General features: G+C 33.5%; 1 protein-coding gene across 1 annotated transcript in view; it reads left to right on the top strand.

Annotated features, from left to right (window-relative positions):
- The first annotated feature begins 211 nt into the window (after positions 1-211).
- LOC120637203 (FYVE, RhoGEF and PH domain-containing protein 3-like) overlaps positions 212-19,902 on the top strand; it is a 28,505-nt gene continuing 8,814 nt past the window's right edge. Inside the window, exons 1-6 of the mRNA XM_039908904.1 lie at positions 212-1,452; positions 10,113-10,362; positions 11,442-11,528; positions 13,950-14,267; positions 14,771-14,911; positions 19,097-19,310. Coding sequence (XP_039764838.1) covers positions 341-1,452; positions 10,113-10,362; positions 11,442-11,528; positions 13,950-14,267; positions 14,771-14,911; positions 19,097-19,310 — 2,122 coding nt within the window. The 5' untranslated portion in view covers positions 212-340. The remainder of the gene's footprint in view (positions 1,453-10,112; positions 10,363-11,441; positions 11,529-13,949; positions 14,268-14,770; positions 14,912-19,096; positions 19,311-19,902) is intronic.

Below are 19,902 nucleotides of genomic sequence, written 5' to 3'. Positions count from 1 at the left end.
ATTTACCCATAAAGATAAAATATTTAGAATTAAGGCGACCGGGTATTCCAAATGAACAACAAAAGCATATCAACGGCTAAGTTATCAATTGTCACAAAAAAATTCATAATAATAATTAATTGGGCAACTCGTTAGATATGGGTTTAGCGCCTAAACGTGTCATTAGTGACGTATTCGCGGGCAGTGCAAGGGGCGCGGGCGCCGTTTACACTCAGTCACGCTGTCAGTCGTAGTTCGTTGTGATCGCGAACGCGCGTTAAGTATGCGCAGCCACATCGCGCGTTGATATGTGTACGTTTCCACGGATTTTCTGGTGTTTGTGCTATAACTGAACGACATCATGTCTCGAGAGGACGTCAGGACGCGTTTCATTGACGAGTCTTCATCGGGACACGTCTCTGATGACGACGAAGTCGAGTTAAGAAAAGACAAAAGGAGTGTCAAACAAATGATTCAACGCTTCGAGAGGACTGGTATCCATATCGGAGGTTCCAGTGAATCCCTGGAACGATCTAAGGATACAATGCTGGGAAGTTTAACGAGTATCGTCAATCCCATTCAGATCCATTTTCAACATTTATCCCCAGTGCCTAAGACTCACGATAGAAATTCAAATGTGTCAGTGAACTCGATATTATCAAATGTATCGGAAATAAGTTACGAATCAAGTTCTTCAGGTTTTATGTCTGATAGGAAATCTTCTTCGATAAAGCCTCATAGGCCAGCTCCACCTCCACCGGAGCCTTTTAACGATACTTCATCTATAGATAGTAAATCCTCTGCACATGAGGAGAACGCAGCAGTAGAAAGACGCTTTTCCTTCACTACACCTTCCACATCTCCCATAGTATTACGACGAAGTCGGCAACCACCTGTTATACGGAGGAAATCATCAATAGGAAGTCAAGGTCGTATGGGTGAAGCACATTGGTCATATGGTGTCAAGCAAAGTGATCTAGAAAAACTACTTAGACTGAAACTGTCAGAGACATCTGACAATGAAATAGACATAAAGGACAACAAAAACAGAGTAATATTATCAATATCAAATGAAAGTAGTAGCGACGATTCTAATGACAGTGATAAATTAAAAGAAGGTGAAGAATATGTAGTTAATAACGATGACGGTAGAGCTGACACTCTATCGACGGATCATTCGACAGATACTTTAATGAACGAATATGAAAGTGATGACGGCGATAATTTGTCTAGTGCGTCTGAGGAACAATGTAATTTTGACAATGTTAGTATTAAATCCATATCATCTTTGGATATGGTGCCATATCAGAAGTATGATAGTATTACAGTATCATCTGATGAATTCGGTTCAGAGGTGTGCCATGCGCCGGATACAGAATTCCTCACTGTTAGTGCAGTGAACGAGTGGTGTGTTACAAAGTCCATAGAACCGGTATTGATGCCGGTGGAATCGAAAAAGGAGAAATATAGAAGGTGAGGTCATTTAGCTTTTATTCTTGATTTCACAAGAAATATATGCGATACCGTCAAGGCTTTGTCGTACATATCTGATAAATTTACATTATCGTTTTACCGTTGATAATAATAATAAGTATGATAAATGTGCGAGCCAAAGCGTCTTCATTCCAGTGACATATTGAAATAAAATCTCTGGATAGATGAGTACACTAAAACCAGTTTACTACATAGTTAGGTTATGTATGACTTTATGCAAAATTACCATGATTACTGATTATGATATTAAGATATATTATTGTTAAAAGAAATAAAATTTTAAATTACGAGGTAAAAGTGATTGATATTAGCGATTATGTTTAGTCGTTTACTAAGTTCAACTCTAAATTGAAGCGATTCACAAAACATTAAAAGAGCTGACAGGTGATTGTTACACACAATGTGCACGCGTTACCGCCGAGTTCGAGCTACGTACGAGGTTTCACCTTGATGTTTATTCATATGGTTCGAGGCAAGTAGGTAGGTATTAGTAATTTACATAGCAGTGCTTTACTATCAGTTAGATTAGATCGGTGTTATCAGAATACTTTAATAAACACTTTTCAAATACTTATTGAACAAACGTAGAAATAAAAATTTAATATTTTGAAATAATGAACAAAACGTAGAAAACAAAATAAAGATAAAATAGATAGAGTTTGACCTACTGAAAGGCAGCGCATTAAATTAATATATGATATTTAGTATGCAAAATGATATTTAAATCAAATTTGGTAACAAACACACGGCAGTAAGCGTAATTAAAACCGGTACTAGGCCCAATGTTTGTATCTTTGCAAACAATCCAAGAAACAATTGAATATTTAAACACAAAATTTTATTCAAATCAGTCGAGGCGTTTAGGAGGAGTTAGGGGATAAACACACATACTTAAGAAGAAGATGTGCGCTTTCTGTTATAAATAACGACTCATAATAACAATAAATCCATCATTATACTGAACTCGTACGGCGATAACACAAGTTCATAGTTCGATTTCAATTATTTGCAAATAAAAAAAAATAAAAAAATTGTGTTTTGTGTAACAGCGTATTTTATTATGATACTTTTATAGAAAAATATCGTTATCGATTCTGCGATTAAGAATTAGTAGGTCATTACTGATAATTTGGTGTAGTTCTGTCTGTTATAACTAAATAGAAAAAGTCGTTATCAACCCAGCTGTATGGTTAGCTCATTACGCTATTGTATAACTTCATAACGATGTAGATTATCTCAAATAATTAGTTAAGTATTGGCTGTTAGATAAGAGAAATTGTCAAACTATTAAGAAGTTCACACAGCAATTAGTGTAAACATCAGTTATTAATACAATTAAGAATAACGACTTTAATCCGACCGCTTCAAGAATGCTCCTGACTTCTGACAGTTGGTCGCATAAAACAATTGAATAAACAATTGGCATAATCATGTAACAGCGCAGTATTTATTAACAAAAATATTATTTTATCATTGATTTCACGTTGAATTTAGCTCAAAAATAAAAGTGTTGCAATTTTAAGGAAAAATTATATAATTATTAATGGTAATAATAATCATTCGTTAGTAAGGCAAATGAACGATAACAATATTTTTCTCACAAATTAGGAATGCATTTTTTAAACAAATGCGCAAAATCTAATTAGGTTACTTACTGCCCCATAAAAAGCCTCAGGTAAAAATATGTAAAATAATAATTGAGATGCGACATTGAAGACATGAGAAAGTTGATAAAGGTTTACTATTGTAGAACATATTATAAACTAGCTGTGCTTATATATATATGTATATATGTGTGTTTTATAAACTTGCTGTGCGGTGCGGTTTCATCTTCGTCAACTAAATGCTACATCGTCAAAAACTTAATACATCACCTGCCTCACAATAAAATAAACAAAGATGCTCCAGATAAACAAACATCCAAGAAAACTGTTCAGACTAATAATTTTTAAATTTGTATTAAAGCGTTTTTTCCCTACACTTGGAGAAATTGTAATTTTTTATAAAAATTTCGGATCCTACAGGATTTGAAACTGCGATTTTTTGACAATCGCAACAATTTGACAATTTTTTATGTGCATTTTAAATGTATGTATTTGGTCAGATTTATGATATTAAATACGGATAGTAAAGATAGCGATGCAATGCGACGCTATGATAATGTTTATAACAAGTAGGTTGATAGGTATCAAAGGTAGGCTATTCATATCAAAATACATCTTCTCTAACTAGGTAGGTACACAGCGTATGTTTATAAACAATTATGGCGTACCATTCATACAAATCTAAATAACACTACCTACTCGTAGATGTAATCACTAAGCTATTAAGTCTGTTTTGAGTTTAGATTTACGCAAATATGGCTTCAGTTGTCTGTTTTGATTTACGGAATCATAACTAATATTATGAATTTTAAAGTGTGTTTGTTTGTTTATCCTTCCTTCAAGCCTTTACTTAACAACCAATCACAAGTTGATTGTTATTTTTCGCATAGAGTTAGTTCAAAGGATGCATAATAACAAAGGCTACTCTTGATCCCAGGAAAAAAAAAGGTTCCCACGGTATTTTTAAGAAACCGTAATAAACGAAGGCAAAATCATCATCAACCAACGGCCCATTACAGAACACGGGTCTCCTCTCAGTGTGAGACGGGTCTAGGCCGTAATCCACCACGCTGGCCACGTGCGGATTGGTTGACTTCACACGCGTCCGTTGAGAACATTATGGAGAACTTTCAGGCATGCAGGTATCCTCACGTTGTTTTCCTTCAACGTTTAAAGCAAGTGATATTTTAATTGCTTAAATTAACGCGGGTAACAGCGAGTTCAAAATAAATATGTAATTTTTTTACTAGGTTTTATATCTTGATTACGATTGTTGTACCTTTGACTAGGAATACATTTTTACATTGGGATTTTTAATCTATCCTACTCGTATTTATGTTATAAAAATTTGTAACCATGGCGTAGTTACATTCGATCATTTCGTTTTATAGAAATCCGCGGTTAGCCACATGTAAATCTGAAGTGGCTTTAAAGATAAAATTAGTGTCTTCTAAACTTATTTAAAATTTCTGATTGATTAACCCTAATGATTTTAACAGCAATAAGTTATTAAAGTTAGCTCTTTAATAACTTATGGGAGTATCAATCACTTTCCATCAATGACCTATTTCTGTCCACTGCTGGACTAAAGGCCTCGTTTGCCCATAATCACCAGCAGGCAGACGGGTATGTCATCGGTAGTAGTAGCACAGAGTACGCTCGACTCTTCACAGGATAACCGCGGGTTGGCGGCAACTGTATTCTGATCTAGCGAGGTCCTAGCGAATAAATAATGGCGGAATAATCATTCTACAACCATAGTTCTAAATGCATTGACGGATAATGGCCAGCATCGTTATAAATATGTTTAGACCAGCATTGCGTTGGCCAAGGCAGCGTAACAAGCTACCACTAGACTTGGGGAGAAAAAATACCAATCAAATCACAAGGAATTTATTGCCATAAGCGGCTGTGGTTAATCTCTGCTACGACCAAAATTGTAGGTCTGTTGATACAATCGAAAAAACGAACGAATAAGTAGTTTACAAATGTTACTAGCAATGTTTATAAATAATTGCGTAATGTTGATAATGCCACTGTATGTGGGAATGAGTAAGTGCTGATTTTCAGGATACTTAATATTTTACCACTTTTAATTACCTTATTATTTCAAAATGTTTGAATATTATCTTGTCTTATCTTGTTTTGCGTTATTTCTCCTGTTAGTCCACTGCTGGACCTTTTTGAGAGCGCGCTACCACAAACGGTCTTTTGCCTTTTATCCAGCCGCTTCCAGGCTCTGTTTTTTTATTCCAAATAGTTTTTACACGATGCAAGTTTTTAAGGCGAATTTATACCTTCTTTAACGCTAAACACAGAAGAGTAGCTAAATAATTGCTAGAACTATTTCCACTATTATTCGTCCGATTAGATATAACATATCATAATAGCTGACTGATAGATTAAATTTTTGCTTTAGGCACGTAGGGGAAAAGGCCTATCACGATTCGGCTTCCGACTTAAAACAAGCCCAATCGATTTTTATATTACAAACCGTCGTTATACTTATTATACTTAATATTATCTATGTATCCATAATTATATGTGAAGTACTTTATTTTATTTCAGTTCCATAATATACGAACCCTGTCACATATTATTTTGAAACTAATATAACTCATAAAATACACGTTCACAAAATATTCTCAAAATATTATTTAAAAACCACATGTTCTTTATTAAAGTCTCGCTCGGAAATAGCCCACATCAATAATTATTATTGTTACAGTTCATTACAGTACTGAAACTTTCGGACATTAATTATTGCGTATTCGGCAGATGCTCGGGGATAATCATATTTTATTGTGAGTGAAAAGCTGCTTTTGTTTCCCATTCATAACGATGCCACAGCTTTATTATCACTTCACGTACATGCTATAAAAATATTCGAAGCTATCTGTTTGATCAATTGAGATAATTTGGATTGAGCGCCTGGCAATCAATTACTGAATAAAATACATTCATGAAGACCTCACTGGCGCAACGGTGAGCGCTGTGAATTTAAGTAGAAGGTCCCGAGTTCAATTCCCGGTACCAGGTTCAATTTGGAATTTTAAGTATAATTTCAGAATGTTCACTGGGCTGGTCTAGCTTTGCTACCGACAAAGATGTGCCGCTAAGCTTTCCCAAGTTGTTACAAAATAAGTAAGTAGGCATATATAGAAAAAATGTCTTTTTACAAACAAAAAATATGAGCCCTGATGCCTGAAATAAAGATTATTATTATTATATATAATTTCACCTAGTTATTTAATTGCTACTATTTCTATACACACTAGACCAGATTAATTTTAAATATCGTAGTTTTTTTAAACAAAAATACCTATGTACCAAATAAAATCAGGCATAGAGGCATACGTAGACACGACGTATCAGAACAGGTAGGTACTTACTGCAAACGAGAACTTAACGTAAAAAAAAAGTAAAGTAAAGTTTAGTATTTTATTTATTTCATACACTGCGGCAAGAACTCGTTTTATATTTCCTCTCTTTGAACGAAGTATCTAGTTATTATACAAGGTCATTACTTACCGTAGAATACGTAGAGTATTATATCGATTAGTATATTTATTTCATAAAGAATTTTTTTATGTATAAGAAGTGATAGCCTAGTGGTTAGTAGGACATCGGCTTCACTTTCGGAAGGCGAGTTTGAACCTCTAACTTTTCCAAGTTTAGTTATGTTCATTTTAAGAAATTAAAATATCACTTGCGGTGCACAAATATAACGGTGTGGGAATAAATCGTGAGGAAACCTGCATGCCTGAGAGTTCTGCATAATGTTCTCAAAGGTATGTTAAGCCCGCCACTCCGCACTGGGTCAGCGTGGTACGGCCTACTACTACGGCCTAAACATTTGTCATTCTAAGAGGTGCCCTATTGTAGGTTGATGACGAGGATGTTTATAAAAGTCATGTAAAGGTAGTAAATTCATATTAATATCGTTTTACAAAGTAAACAATCAAACAATTGAGTACCTATCAGTTCCCAATTTCGGAGTAGGGTTTTACTGTCGGTAGCCTTTATTTTTGCAATTTATTTATAGCCTGTATATAATTTCATCTCGTGTACTGGTTAGAGTTTTGACACCTGCGGATTTTACGTAATTGTGTAAAGTTACCGACTGGTTTCACATTACTTTGTTACCATTTGCTCCAAATGCTCCTGATAAAAAAATTAAAGTTTGTATGGTCTTTATGTATATTTTTCACTGGGCATTATTATTTATTATCGTGACAAACCAATGTAATGTTTTACTTTACATTTTACTAATATTGAAACTATGTTGCTTAATGTCTGTGTTTCTTATCATATTTGTTTAAATGTAGTTTGACATACCTACAACTTATTTTGTGCTACATTATAAAATGTGGGCTTTAAGGCCGATTACCATCAGTACGTACCTAATTAAAAAAAATATAAAATCGACTGCCGTACACTAAGAATTTAACTACTATATTGTTTTTTTATAGTTCGTGTAAAACGGGATGACGTAAAGATTCTAACGAAACCTAATACATCAAAATGTTGTTAGGCATTTAGAAGTTATGGTGGAACAAAGAAAGTTTAATACATACATATTATGAGCCCTAAAAATATTAGATAGGTAAACCTTTTTAGTGTGTCGTGCAGTTGGGAAGTGGGGAATTAATAGATAGGTACTGTAGACAAACAAGGTAAGCTTGTTATCATAAATAAATAACTCTCCCTGTCTTTCCGTTAATCCCGTCGGCCCAGCGTGATGACTCAGGACGTATCCTTCTGTTCGGAGAGGCATTTATTCCAATAATGGACTGTTACAGGATATAGATAATGGATAAACAAATTCCCCAAAATCTAGCAACGCATTTGTGGTGTTGGGGTGGTAGTGATGGAACTGTTGCTGCAGATGTTCATGGGCGGTGATCACTAAACATCTGGTGAAGTGGTGACCTGCTCGTTCGTTTACCGCTTAATGTATAAAAGGCTACTCAATATCGCGAAAACTCTTGCCAAGGTAGTGATGTGATAAATATCCCCTGGAATCTGCAGGGAATAATATGTAATAGGCAACTTTAATAGTTGTGATCTTTAAACAAGAACTATTAAACTGTAATGCGTTTGTTATGTAGCACTTACTATGTATGTATGCAATGATTAGCAGGATTATTCTTAGTTTAGTCACGTGCATCGTAATAATTGAATTATTTGCTGCAAGTGGGAACCTACCTACATCTCGGAGAGTCGGATGAGTTTCAACTGTTACAATAAAAACAGTAAAGATAAATAATAATAACAAAAAATAGTAAGTGGTAATAAATATAGAAAAGGTCTCTCTCAAATCTTATATTCATATATAAACCCGAAGAGTGTATACAGGGTTAAATAAAAATTACCAGAAAGCTCTCGGCTTTGTAGTACCTATCATTAGAACTAAGAACTTTTGTTCTACGATTTTTCAACATTCAGTATTAAATTCCCGTCTCATTGCCTTATTCCAATAGTTAAGGTAGCCTGGAAGAGACCACTTTTACAGATAAGGCCGCCTTTTGCATATAATTTATGTTAATGTAAGTGTTCCTGTGTGTGTTTCCTTTATTATGCAATAAAGTTGTTTAAATAAATAAATAGATTATTTCATACAAGTAAATCATGATGTTTCTGTAAAGTGGCATTTCACTGTGGAACCAGATACATGTCCCTTTTGCCAAACCACTGCAAGTATCCATGACAGACTTAGTCGTAACAAGTAGAGTATCTATGTAAAATATTGCATAGTTAACATTTCACAAACTATCGTAAAAAATCGTAGAACTAAATTTGTTAGTTTAAATGTAAACAACTACAGGCCGAGAGCTTTCTGGTATTTTTTTCTAACCCTGTATACCTGGAAAGTATCAAAGGTTAATTTTAAACCCCTAAAAATTTAATGTTCGTCAACAGCAAATGATCGACGTGCTTTTTGCATTAAAATATTTAAAAATTATTGATATCGGCTTTTGATCCTGGAAAAGCGCGATACTAAGATTTTTTTAATAAAACAAACAATGTTTGTTCTAGAACATTCCTGGTTAAATGACGAAATAGTAAACAAAGCTATTAGAATTGAATTATATGTATCTATATAAAAGATAAATACATACGAACGTGGTAAGATTAATTATAGGTGGTTCTGAGTTCGTTGATGGTACTAAGCATTTGCCAATTGTCCCGTTGGCCGATAGGTTAGCGTGTTTGACCACGGACAACGAGTTACTGCGTTCGATTTTCTGGTCAGGTCAATACAATTTATGTCAAGAAATTTTCAGTAGGTATAAGCCCGGTGTTACAAAATTGGCGCTTCCCCACCCCGCTACTACGAAAGTTATATTTTGATACGAAGATATTTTTTAAGATTATTTTAATCTAAAGATGTTTGCTTTAAAAGAATTTAAAGAACCTGTAAATTTTAAAAGTGGCTGGTTGCGTGGAAATGTACTCTTATAAAAACTGAAATCATTAGCTTTTAACGATTATAGTAAAATTACACCTAATTCCGTTTGAAAAGTTTGGAATTAGCTTGTTAATGTGAGCTGAGTTACTGACATAGTAATAAATATATAACACTAAGAGAGGGAGAAGAATAAATGGGAAACCAAAAGTTGCGTATCTAGAAGTCCTATTATGTAGAAGGGATAGTAAGGCAGAGATGAAATGTGTAAAATTCAACAGTGAAAAGCTTGCGTTCAAAGTATTTCGCGCTGAGGTCACCTAGTTTATTTTAAACAGACGCGCGGGCGACGGTAATGCCAAGGTTAATTTTATGTTTACGTACGTTTAATTAAGCTATTTACATGTCTATTAATTCTTAATTGTGACCCAATTTCACTGGTTAATTACAATGCAATTGAAACAATATTCGGCTCAAAACTATAACTTTTAAAATCCTATTTTGGATTACAGATAAAATGAACAAGCTGCATTATGTTTCGCATTTTTACGCCCAAATGTCCTGATGATAATAAGTTTTCACTTTATTACAAGTACGTGTGCAAATAAAGTTTTTTTTGTGCACAGGCGACTGACAGAACGTGTGAACGAGTTACTTCACACAGAAAACGTTTACGTGGAGCGATTGAAGCACGTCGTAGAAGATTACATTCCAGAGATGACGAAGGAGGACATACCTCCGACGCTCAAGGGCATGAAACCGGATATTTTTGCGAATATTGAAAGAATATGCCGATTCCATGCTGAAGAGTTCCTGCCAGCTTTGAGGGACTGCGAAAACGATCTCAGAAAACTTGGCCAATGTTTTCGGCGATATGTAAGTGCAATTTTTGGCACACTAATTTTAAATACCTAAGAAGTAACCGTGCATACTTTAAGTATGACCAAATGCCTCTTTTGATATCACACAAAAATAAAAGATACTTTTTATAGAAGAATTACTAGAGATGTGAAGTACCTACCTAATGTATAGAGGTACAGAGTAAAATTTCATGTACAATTTGTAACGGTCTTTGAAACACCGGTTGCATATTTTAAGTAAGAAATTCCAGTGAGCGTTATAATCAATTATAGCAATCATTAAAAATTGGTGTCACGGTCCGAAGTGGTGCGTGATTCCATGCTTTGTTTTCCGTCCATTATGAAAATAATGTTCCTTTCTTCTTACAGTCGCGAAAATAATTCAAAAAATAAAACGTCTCGTGGCCTTGACTCGGTGACTTGTTGACTTGCGCTTTGTTATTTTATTATCGAATTTGGTCCTAACTATTACGATCATACTGTTGCAATTTATTCGATAGTGCATGAGTCCATAACTAAACTTTAAACGTCAATTGACAGCTTTAAATGGAATGTTATACTTTTCTCCAGGATACAAAAAAAGGGCACCTTTGATGACCATATTAACAGTTTAGGATTTGCATACATATAGCTGAATCAACAAGTTTATCATGGAATTTTAAAGTCAACGTTTTAGCTAACTACCGTTGAAAGATAACACATTGTTAGTAATTATTGCATGTTCAAGGATAGTGCTAACTGATTGCAATATAAATAAAATGCAGTTACCTATTCTTAATTAAAATGACTTAAAATTAATATCCCGGAAGTTTCAATAGTGCATAAATTTCCAGGGGTTGATACAACAAGAGGTAGTCGAGACTGGTTAAGAGCTTTCTATACTTTCCTTGTAAAGATTAGATTATATCTCTGAATTTATTGTTAGTATGTCTCATCTTGTATTAGAAACCGGTGGACGAATATTTTAGCATTTTCAAGTAAGTTGAGGAATAGGTAGTTTATATAATATGTAGAAAGTATGCTGCTAACGCTTACTCTGTGCTTAACATAAAATATTATGCAGTTGGTATAATTTTGTTTTTTTTTTATTTTTAGGAACAAAGGTTTAACATGTACGTAATGTACTCTAGAAATAATAAAAGAGCCACAAGACTGGTCTATGAACACAAAAATTTCTTCCAAGTAAGTTTTTTTTTTTTATTTTATCCATAGAAATCTTAACCCTGGAAATGTAAATGTGTACGTGTGTCACCTTGCCAACGTGAACAAAATTAAAACTCACTTTAACAAAAAAGTGGGAACAGTTAGCGATTTTATTGTAATTTTTAAACTATTTTGCCTCTTACGCTCTAAAACTACTAGTGTACGACGTTGTGAAAAACAGAAATGACAATTAGCTCGTGCGCGTAGGCGTAGTTGTATAGCTCCTAGGAGCTGACGTTCGGAGACAAGTGTTTACTATACTTCAAGTGTTCTATACTTTAAGATTTCTATGATTTTATCAATTATACTTTAGGTTGTAACTGAACACACAGCTAATGCTGTTTTTTATTTCTTGCACAAAAAATAGACACTAACATTTTTAAAAATATTATTTCTGCTGACACCGTATTATTTATAATGAATTTTTTTATTGGTATGAATACGTAGATGTAGGGATTTTATCAAAGTATTTCATCCGTGTCCTAAGAGGGATCTATAGATTGTACTTTGTCGTTGGTCATACTTAAGAGAATGTGAAAACAATGCATAGTCCGAGATAAAAGTCTCATTACGAGTATGTTTTAAAACACACTAGAGTTAAGTCAAATTATGTTCTATACATTTCAGCCTAAGCTTTCCAAAAACGGCTTTTTCTGGAAAGCGGTAACATTTGTATAATTGCATAGGTGTCATGTCTTTTATCAACTAGTTTAATAACAAATGTTTTTTGGCCTTAATTTTAAAATACATACTTATGATGCACGATCGATGCTGTTTTATTTTTAGCCACTTCAATCTAGCTATTACAATCAATGTCCGGCACGCCATATCACTGATAAAGAATCCCGTACAATAAGTTTTATTTTTGTTTTGATCAGTCGCAAAAAGTATAACGCCTTTGCAAAAATTTCCATAATTATATCAAGAAAATTTAAAAGTTTTGTTTAAAATGATGCTCATGTTCAATCTGGTCTCGAAGGAAAAGGGAGTGATATCTAAAATTAATAATTATGCACGTTAATAGAAAAAACGAAACTAGAAATAATTTTAAAGACAAACGCGAGTTTGATTCTCATCTCCCACAAAACGGAAAAATTCTAAAGATTGTTAAACTTTAAAATGATGTTGGGAAAGAGCAATGTGCTGAGTTTCTTGCCACCTCTTCTCAGTGGAATCTGCCTTCCGAACCGGTGGTAGAGTCATTACAAACAGACTGACAGACTGACTTGACGTTTCAAAAGTGCTTATTAATTAGGCCTACTTGAAATAAATGAATTTTGAATTTTAAATTTTGAATTTTTGAAGTTAATTAAATATCTAAAAGCTACAATTCAGTTATTTATATAATGTCACAATAGACATAAAAAGTCTTACTAACGTTTGTATTCAGATAGTTTTCGTTTCCTTAATTTCGCTATTGTAACTTGTAAACATCAAGGAGAAATAATCTTCTTCGACATTACCAATATCCCGCAAATAAGCTTATATCACGACGAAGCGTGATCGCAATTATTTCCTCATTCCTGATGTTACGGTGTATGATAAAGCGATGTTATGTACTCCATCGTACCGTTATATTTGCTCATACAATACAGACGCGCGATTACCGACGTTTTGCTTTCTTATAGTTTAAATAATGTTTCAGACTAAAAATATATCAACCAATTCTATGTAATTCTTTATTTTTTCTTGCTTTTTGAAATACTGGAACCAAATAATTATCAATAAGTAATCAGTTAGGTTCGAACAATATTTTGAAAGCCTTTATTAGGTATAAACATTAAAAAAAATCCTAAACAAGAAATTTTCTTTGAAAGAAATTTTAGAGAGAAAGTTTTGTTTATTGTTTCGTTCTATTTCCACTCTAAAACTTCTCAGTCTAGTTATTATGATAAAATTATGCTCCAGTAATCCTGCAATGTTTGCTGATCGCGATCACATATCATTTGACTTAAATTTTCACTAGCGCGAGTATAAGGTCATTAAAACTCCTCGATACAAAACAAATTATCTATTAATGTCTGAAATAACATACTATGAGCCTTGTTTGATTATTAATCATCATGGTTATAAAGCTCAAAGTAAACAGTTGACAGTCTAGCTTTGGTAATGTAGAAAATTTTCATATCATCGTTTTTATCAGATAAAGTGTTACTACACACTCATGTGGGACGTGTATGTTGATTGTTAACAAAAAATTCAGAATTTACAAAGTGTAAATCATCGCTTGCCTGCAATCTCCACTAATGGTACCTAAATGATAATATTATAGCCTTAGATTAAATGCTTGCCTATTCAATTTTGAGTTTGTCTCTTAAGATGGATGTTAAAACAAAGTATAAAGAATTTTGATAGGGCTGGTTTAAATCATGTAATTAAATATATGCTTTTGTATTGCAGGAACGACAATTAGAACTAGGCGATAGGTTAGATCTCTCTAGCTATTTACTAGAACCAGTGCAAAGGATACCGAGGTATAAACTTTTTTTGGATGATCTAGTGAAAACGTATACTAATTATGAGAACGAACGGTGCGAGTCAGATTCAAGAATATCTAAATTAAGTGTAGATAGTGACGAGACGGGTGGAAGTAATGGAGAGTCATCTGATGCTGACGAAACACCATTGGAAAGTCTGAAACTTGCAAAAACGATGATTGAATGCGTTCTAACAGCGGTCGATGGAATAATGGCCTTAGAAAACATTACAAATTGTCCAGTGAGTACTCATTATAGCTAATATAGAAAATTGTCAACGCAACATTTATTATTATTCAACCATAGTTAATATGGTACTCTAGATTATGGATGCGTTATCTGGGTTTTAATCTTAATATACACAAAATATATGAATGAATGTTATTTTTTATCTGTACCTAGAAAAGTATAATTCTGCTTAAGTACTATTTAAATGAGCGTTGTTAACGTTAGTAGCAAATAATAAGAATAACATTAAACTTAACTTCAACTTCGAAGATTATCATAATGCTGTAAAAAACATTCATTGTTGTTTTTTTATTTTATTTCCTGCCGAAATCCTTTTGCGCTAACAATATGAAAGGTAAAGCAAACGAATGGAAATCTTTGTAGCAGATGCGTATTTAATATTTTAATTTATTCAAATGCTATTAACTTAAACTTGCTTACTGTAAATGTTTCATATGTTCCTCTGTTAAATGGAGATCTTAGAACTTGCGTAATAGAGCTCATTTCTCTTTACAGCCACATTTGAATCTACTAAATCAGGGTCGGTTATTGCGTCAAAATGAGTTCTATGCAATGGACAATGCGCGCCGGCGCCGGCAGCTTATGCGGGTCTTTCTCTTTGACAAGTTGGTCCTCATCACTGCAGTTTATCGAAAGGTCAGTACGCTCTTATAATAGTTTATAACCCGTATCTCCATTCATTTCTCCCTCCATTGTTTATTACAGTATCAACAACAGTACATAAGATATATAATGAATGATTTATATTAAAATGCTTATTGACGCCAATTTATAAACGTTTTATGAAGTTTATTTTTGGTAGTCTTACCAAGGTACTAGCTTGGCGTTTTAAATCTTATATAAAAAAAGTGGTTTGCAGATTTAGGGTGTTGTAGATGGATAGTGGGATGGTATGTATGGTCTAGTTTCGAAAGTTGCAACCTATTCATTTCACCGGATAATTAACGTTTGCTTACTAACGATTTTGGGGTTAATTGAAATCATTTAAAATTGCATTACTTAAAATTAAGTTCATTACCTTTGTCCGGTAACGCATTACCGTGTTGTGGCAGCGTGGTGAGCCAACCCTTTGTATGAGGAAAGTGCCCAGTAGCGGGACATTAATAGGTTAATAACGATAACAAAGTATAAGTATAAAATAGTGATCTGTGAATCACTTTGTTATGATTCATTGCTTATCAAATTGCGGTAAAAAAAATACTTATTTTATTTTACATACTCGGCCGGTCCGAGATAAGGGGATGAAATAATTATTTTTGCTTGCCTACTGGAAATTAAGTTAAAGTATTACTCATACAAATACAGATTGAAACAGACCTTTTATTGAAATTAAACTTGATTCTAATACTCAAAAACTCTAGCTTATTAATATCAAAAATGACATTTTGGCATATAGATAACATTAATTCAGGAGTCGTATGACGTATATGAGATTTGTACGAGAATTTGTACGTCCGAAAAAAAATTAAGACACCAAAACCAAACGCAGCCTTAGAACGGGTAACAGTTAGTAATTTAAATAAATAATTGGACGAAATAACAACCTCCCTGGCGAAGTGGTTTGTACCGTGGCCTATTAAATGGGTGGGTCGGGGTTTGGTTTTCAACTGAGTCAACTCGGTAGTCTTAATTGGCTTGGGTCTAATTCGGTTTACAATTTATCCGTGGAATCAAACCGCCTAGCGATTTGGAATACATGTGAGTTCCCGCCGGATTCTGTTGCGTGAACGGCAATAACAACTTTTCTAAAAAAATATTAATACTGCCCCGGGTTCTGGAACGACGTCGTTTCGATCCCATATTCGATGGAGTTACGTCGTATTACTACACAGTTCCATAATGTCATAAAAATATTGCTTGATCATTCGTAAAGGTAAATTTAAACTCATCTTGTGCGACTTGATGATAGATAGGGTAATCAATATAGCTCGTTTTAAAGTCGTACATTGTGTTATCATTAATTAAATTTTAACATTGTAACTTGGACTTGTGTCGCGTATATACGTACGTATAATGTATATGTAATAAACAAAGTAATTATTATTTATATTCACCATAGATTTTATTCCTTGACTTCATGACAAGATGACTTGAGCGCATGACATTATATTATTTTGATTGCCAGCTTTATTATATTTATTTAGATTGATTATTGAAATTATAACTATATTTACCAAAATATTTTTTTTACCGCAATTTGTACTCTGTCAAAGGTACACACACACACATACCTATCTGTTAGTGACAGAATTCAGATCGAATCTATAGTACCAAACATCCAAACCTTTTAATAATATTAGTATAACATATTTATAAAAATAACTGTTGCTCGCGTTCTTTGCCCGCATTACGGTTTTTTACAAATCCTACGTGCCTTTGATAAAAGTACCTAGTCTATGTTACTCTCCTACCATTGACATTACTCTATGCCATAAGTCAAGTAGATCAGTTGCTTTGTTAGCGAGTAAATTACAAGTACAAGGACGAACAAAAAAACTAAACAACACCCTTTCCCATTTATAATAACAGTTTATAATATAAATATGGATTGCTTTTCTAATCCCTTACCTAAAAAAAATATACTTATTACGTCATACTTGAAAAAACCAATTTCACTTTATGCTATTTTCAAGGGAAGTCTAGCGGAATTACCAAATTATAAAATCAATTTCTATAAATGTCAAGGATAATCGATTGAGAGTTTTGAGAGCAAAAGTATTTTTCATTTTATGGAAGCACTTCCATTTAACGTGCCGTATAATAAGATACTGAGCAGATATTACAAAAATAGTTTATTACGCGGACGCGCCTCACTGGCGTCGGAAGCTGATTTCGTAGACAGAGAAATTGCGTACGACTAGCTTTTCTAGCTTATATGTATATGTAATCTATTTATTTATGTACTTAGGCACTAAATTTCGGGGAAACAGCGTTTTTATTTTTTGGCTACGCTACTAATATTATAAATGCGAAAGTTTGGGTAAAGGTTTGTTACTTAACTAGAAGCGGAATGGATCTGGATGAAATTAAGCATAGATTATAGTCTGGAATAGCTCAGACTAGTTTTTATCCCGGAAAAATATACGGTTTACTTGGGATAGATTAATGTTTGTTTTTCACAAAGCAATCAATTTATTTTTGCACATTGGTAGTTCAGGGGACATAAAATAACATAGGCATACTTATCAAAAATTCCACGCAGACAAAGTCGCGGAAAACCTATCGAAAATAGGAAACTTGGGATTCTGTAAAATCCTTAGAGCTACCACAACTCTCTAGTACCGCAAATAAAAGAACGAATATAGGAGACGTAATATTGGAAAAACCATAGTTGGTTTGTTGTTTGTTTATTGTGGTTAATTCATAAACGCAATTAATAAACTTCTTTTTTATTATTTGAAGGACTGATAAGTCTTTGTCAACCTCCCACTAGCTTTCATTCAATAAGGAGACAGGAGTATGTGGTATCCCTTGAAAACTTGACTCGAAAACTTAACAATTTTCCTGTGACATCCATATCTAGGATTGATAATTCTTACGAATCTGCTTAGTAAATCTCTAAAATCTACAAACTGACAGAACAACATTAAAATGAAATCGAGTGTGACATTTACAGACATTGGTTGGCTCCATGTGACCAGTTAAAAATATCTGAATTCTAGTTATGTATAAATAGAAATTTCATACCATAGTAGATGCCACAGCAAAAGCTATTAGCTTATAATTCTCACATAAATCAGGACATATCTAAATTCTGTGCAATTTCAATTAAGAAAGATAAATAGATACTTCCACTATCAACAAAACCTATGAACTCTTGATAAACTAACTCTTTTGTTCCTTAGTAGGTATAGTGATCTGAACGCGCTACCAATTAATCTAGACATTCCAACTAGCTTCTCCTTTGACCTAGTGTTTGACCTAGTCTTTAATTAGTGTTAATTTATTATAATAACCCAAATTTGATAAGTTTAACTTAATTTAAACCGTGACTTAGCATATTTTACCTTCATGACGTTAAATATACTCCGCAAAGCAAGGGAAATCAGTTTTCTATGACGTACCTATTGAATAACAAAATGTGTTAACAAATATTTAAAGAGGCAGGTTATGTGAATTGCTACGTTTTAGAATGTCTGATATTATGTTATAAATTTCTTAGACATCCTATATTGCATCCTATATTGCAGCTCTAATGTTTACAAATACGTGCTTTACGATGCTTTCAAATAGCGTTACCTTGTCCATGGACTCGTAATACAATAATACTTGTCCTTGCTAAGATCGAACAGTTTATTGGCTTGCGGTGTCGATTTTATATGTACTGAGATGACACGTGCTTATTATAATAATTACGCTATATTTATATCTATGGCTATATTTAATCATGAAGTAATTTTATTCATTACTGTACTAGTGAACTACATGCAGGTCTTGCGACCTTGCTTACGTCTTTGCATGCGAAATAACTCGTATTCTAAGTAGTGTGTCAATTTATGAAAACATGAATTTTCTAAAAATAATAACCCAAAAAAAAAATAATAATAACTAAAACCTGGCGTAAAGTACAGCTCAAGAAAAGTGGTAGGTGGTGCACATAAATATACATTTACCTGTAATTAAATAAATCTATACAATATTGTCAATCTAAAACAAAACAGAAGGGAATAGGCATGACTAAAGTTGCGAAGATTCTGACCACAAATAATCTTTAACAAGTTTTTTAAAATGCTGATTCTTACAATGGTATAAAATTATTTGTCCAGTAGTATTATATTAGCAACTAAGTAAACATTGAAACCTTATCAATTATCTTTTCAGCAACTGACAGTTGAGTTCTTTATTTACAAAGACCACATCCCGGTTGACGATCTGGGTATAACGGCGAAAGAACAGGACAAATACAAATTCAGCATCTGGTACAAGAAGAGAAACCTCAAGTCATACAAATTGGAGACGAGGGAACCCGTGATCCGGAATGCATGGGTTGTTGAAATAACTTCTTTATTATGGGAGCAAGCTATGCAAAAGAAGGGTGAGAACTAAGAATTTACTCAATGTTTATCCTCGATACTAACATTAGTCAAATCAAAACACTCTAAAGTCGTCAAAACTCAGCTAATTCTCGGCAGTGTCGACACCTCTCAACTAAACTATTAGGTTATAGGGTAAAGACAGATTAGTAAGGTGGAGTGGAGATATCAGTTGCTTAGAAAAATTAAGATATACTGCATATCATACAAAATGTTGCAATTCCATTTCATTTCATAATTTCCTTTATATTTTTATGTACAACTTGCAGAAAAGCACTGCATTTTATAGTCAATATAGAATGCAGAATCATAACGTTTGAGACATGCCTGAATACATCCAACGGGCTTAACAAAAACCCGTTTGTTTTTCTGCGTAACAAAAACGCCCATAGATTAGAGAAATATATTGTTATCTATTTAACTAGTCATGCAAAACACTTCGGTCAGTAACCTCAATCATACTCTGGACTAGCTGTCCGAACATCGTTTTATCTTATCTGTTTAGAGAGTTAATTAAAAGACCTTTGCCTTATTTAAATTAGGACCATTTACGCACTGCTGTCAGCAATGTTAAATGCTCTGACGCTAAAATTA

The sequence above is a fragment of the Pararge aegeria genome, chromosome 3 (genome assembly GCF_905163445.1).
Source record: "Pararge aegeria chromosome 3, ilParAegt1.1, whole genome shotgun sequence".
Lineage (NCBI taxonomy): Eukaryota > Metazoa > Arthropoda > Insecta > Lepidoptera > Nymphalidae > Pararge > Pararge aegeria.
The sequence above is the reverse complement of the archived record's forward strand: the minus strand, read 5'-3'. Positions and strand labels throughout refer to the sequence as shown.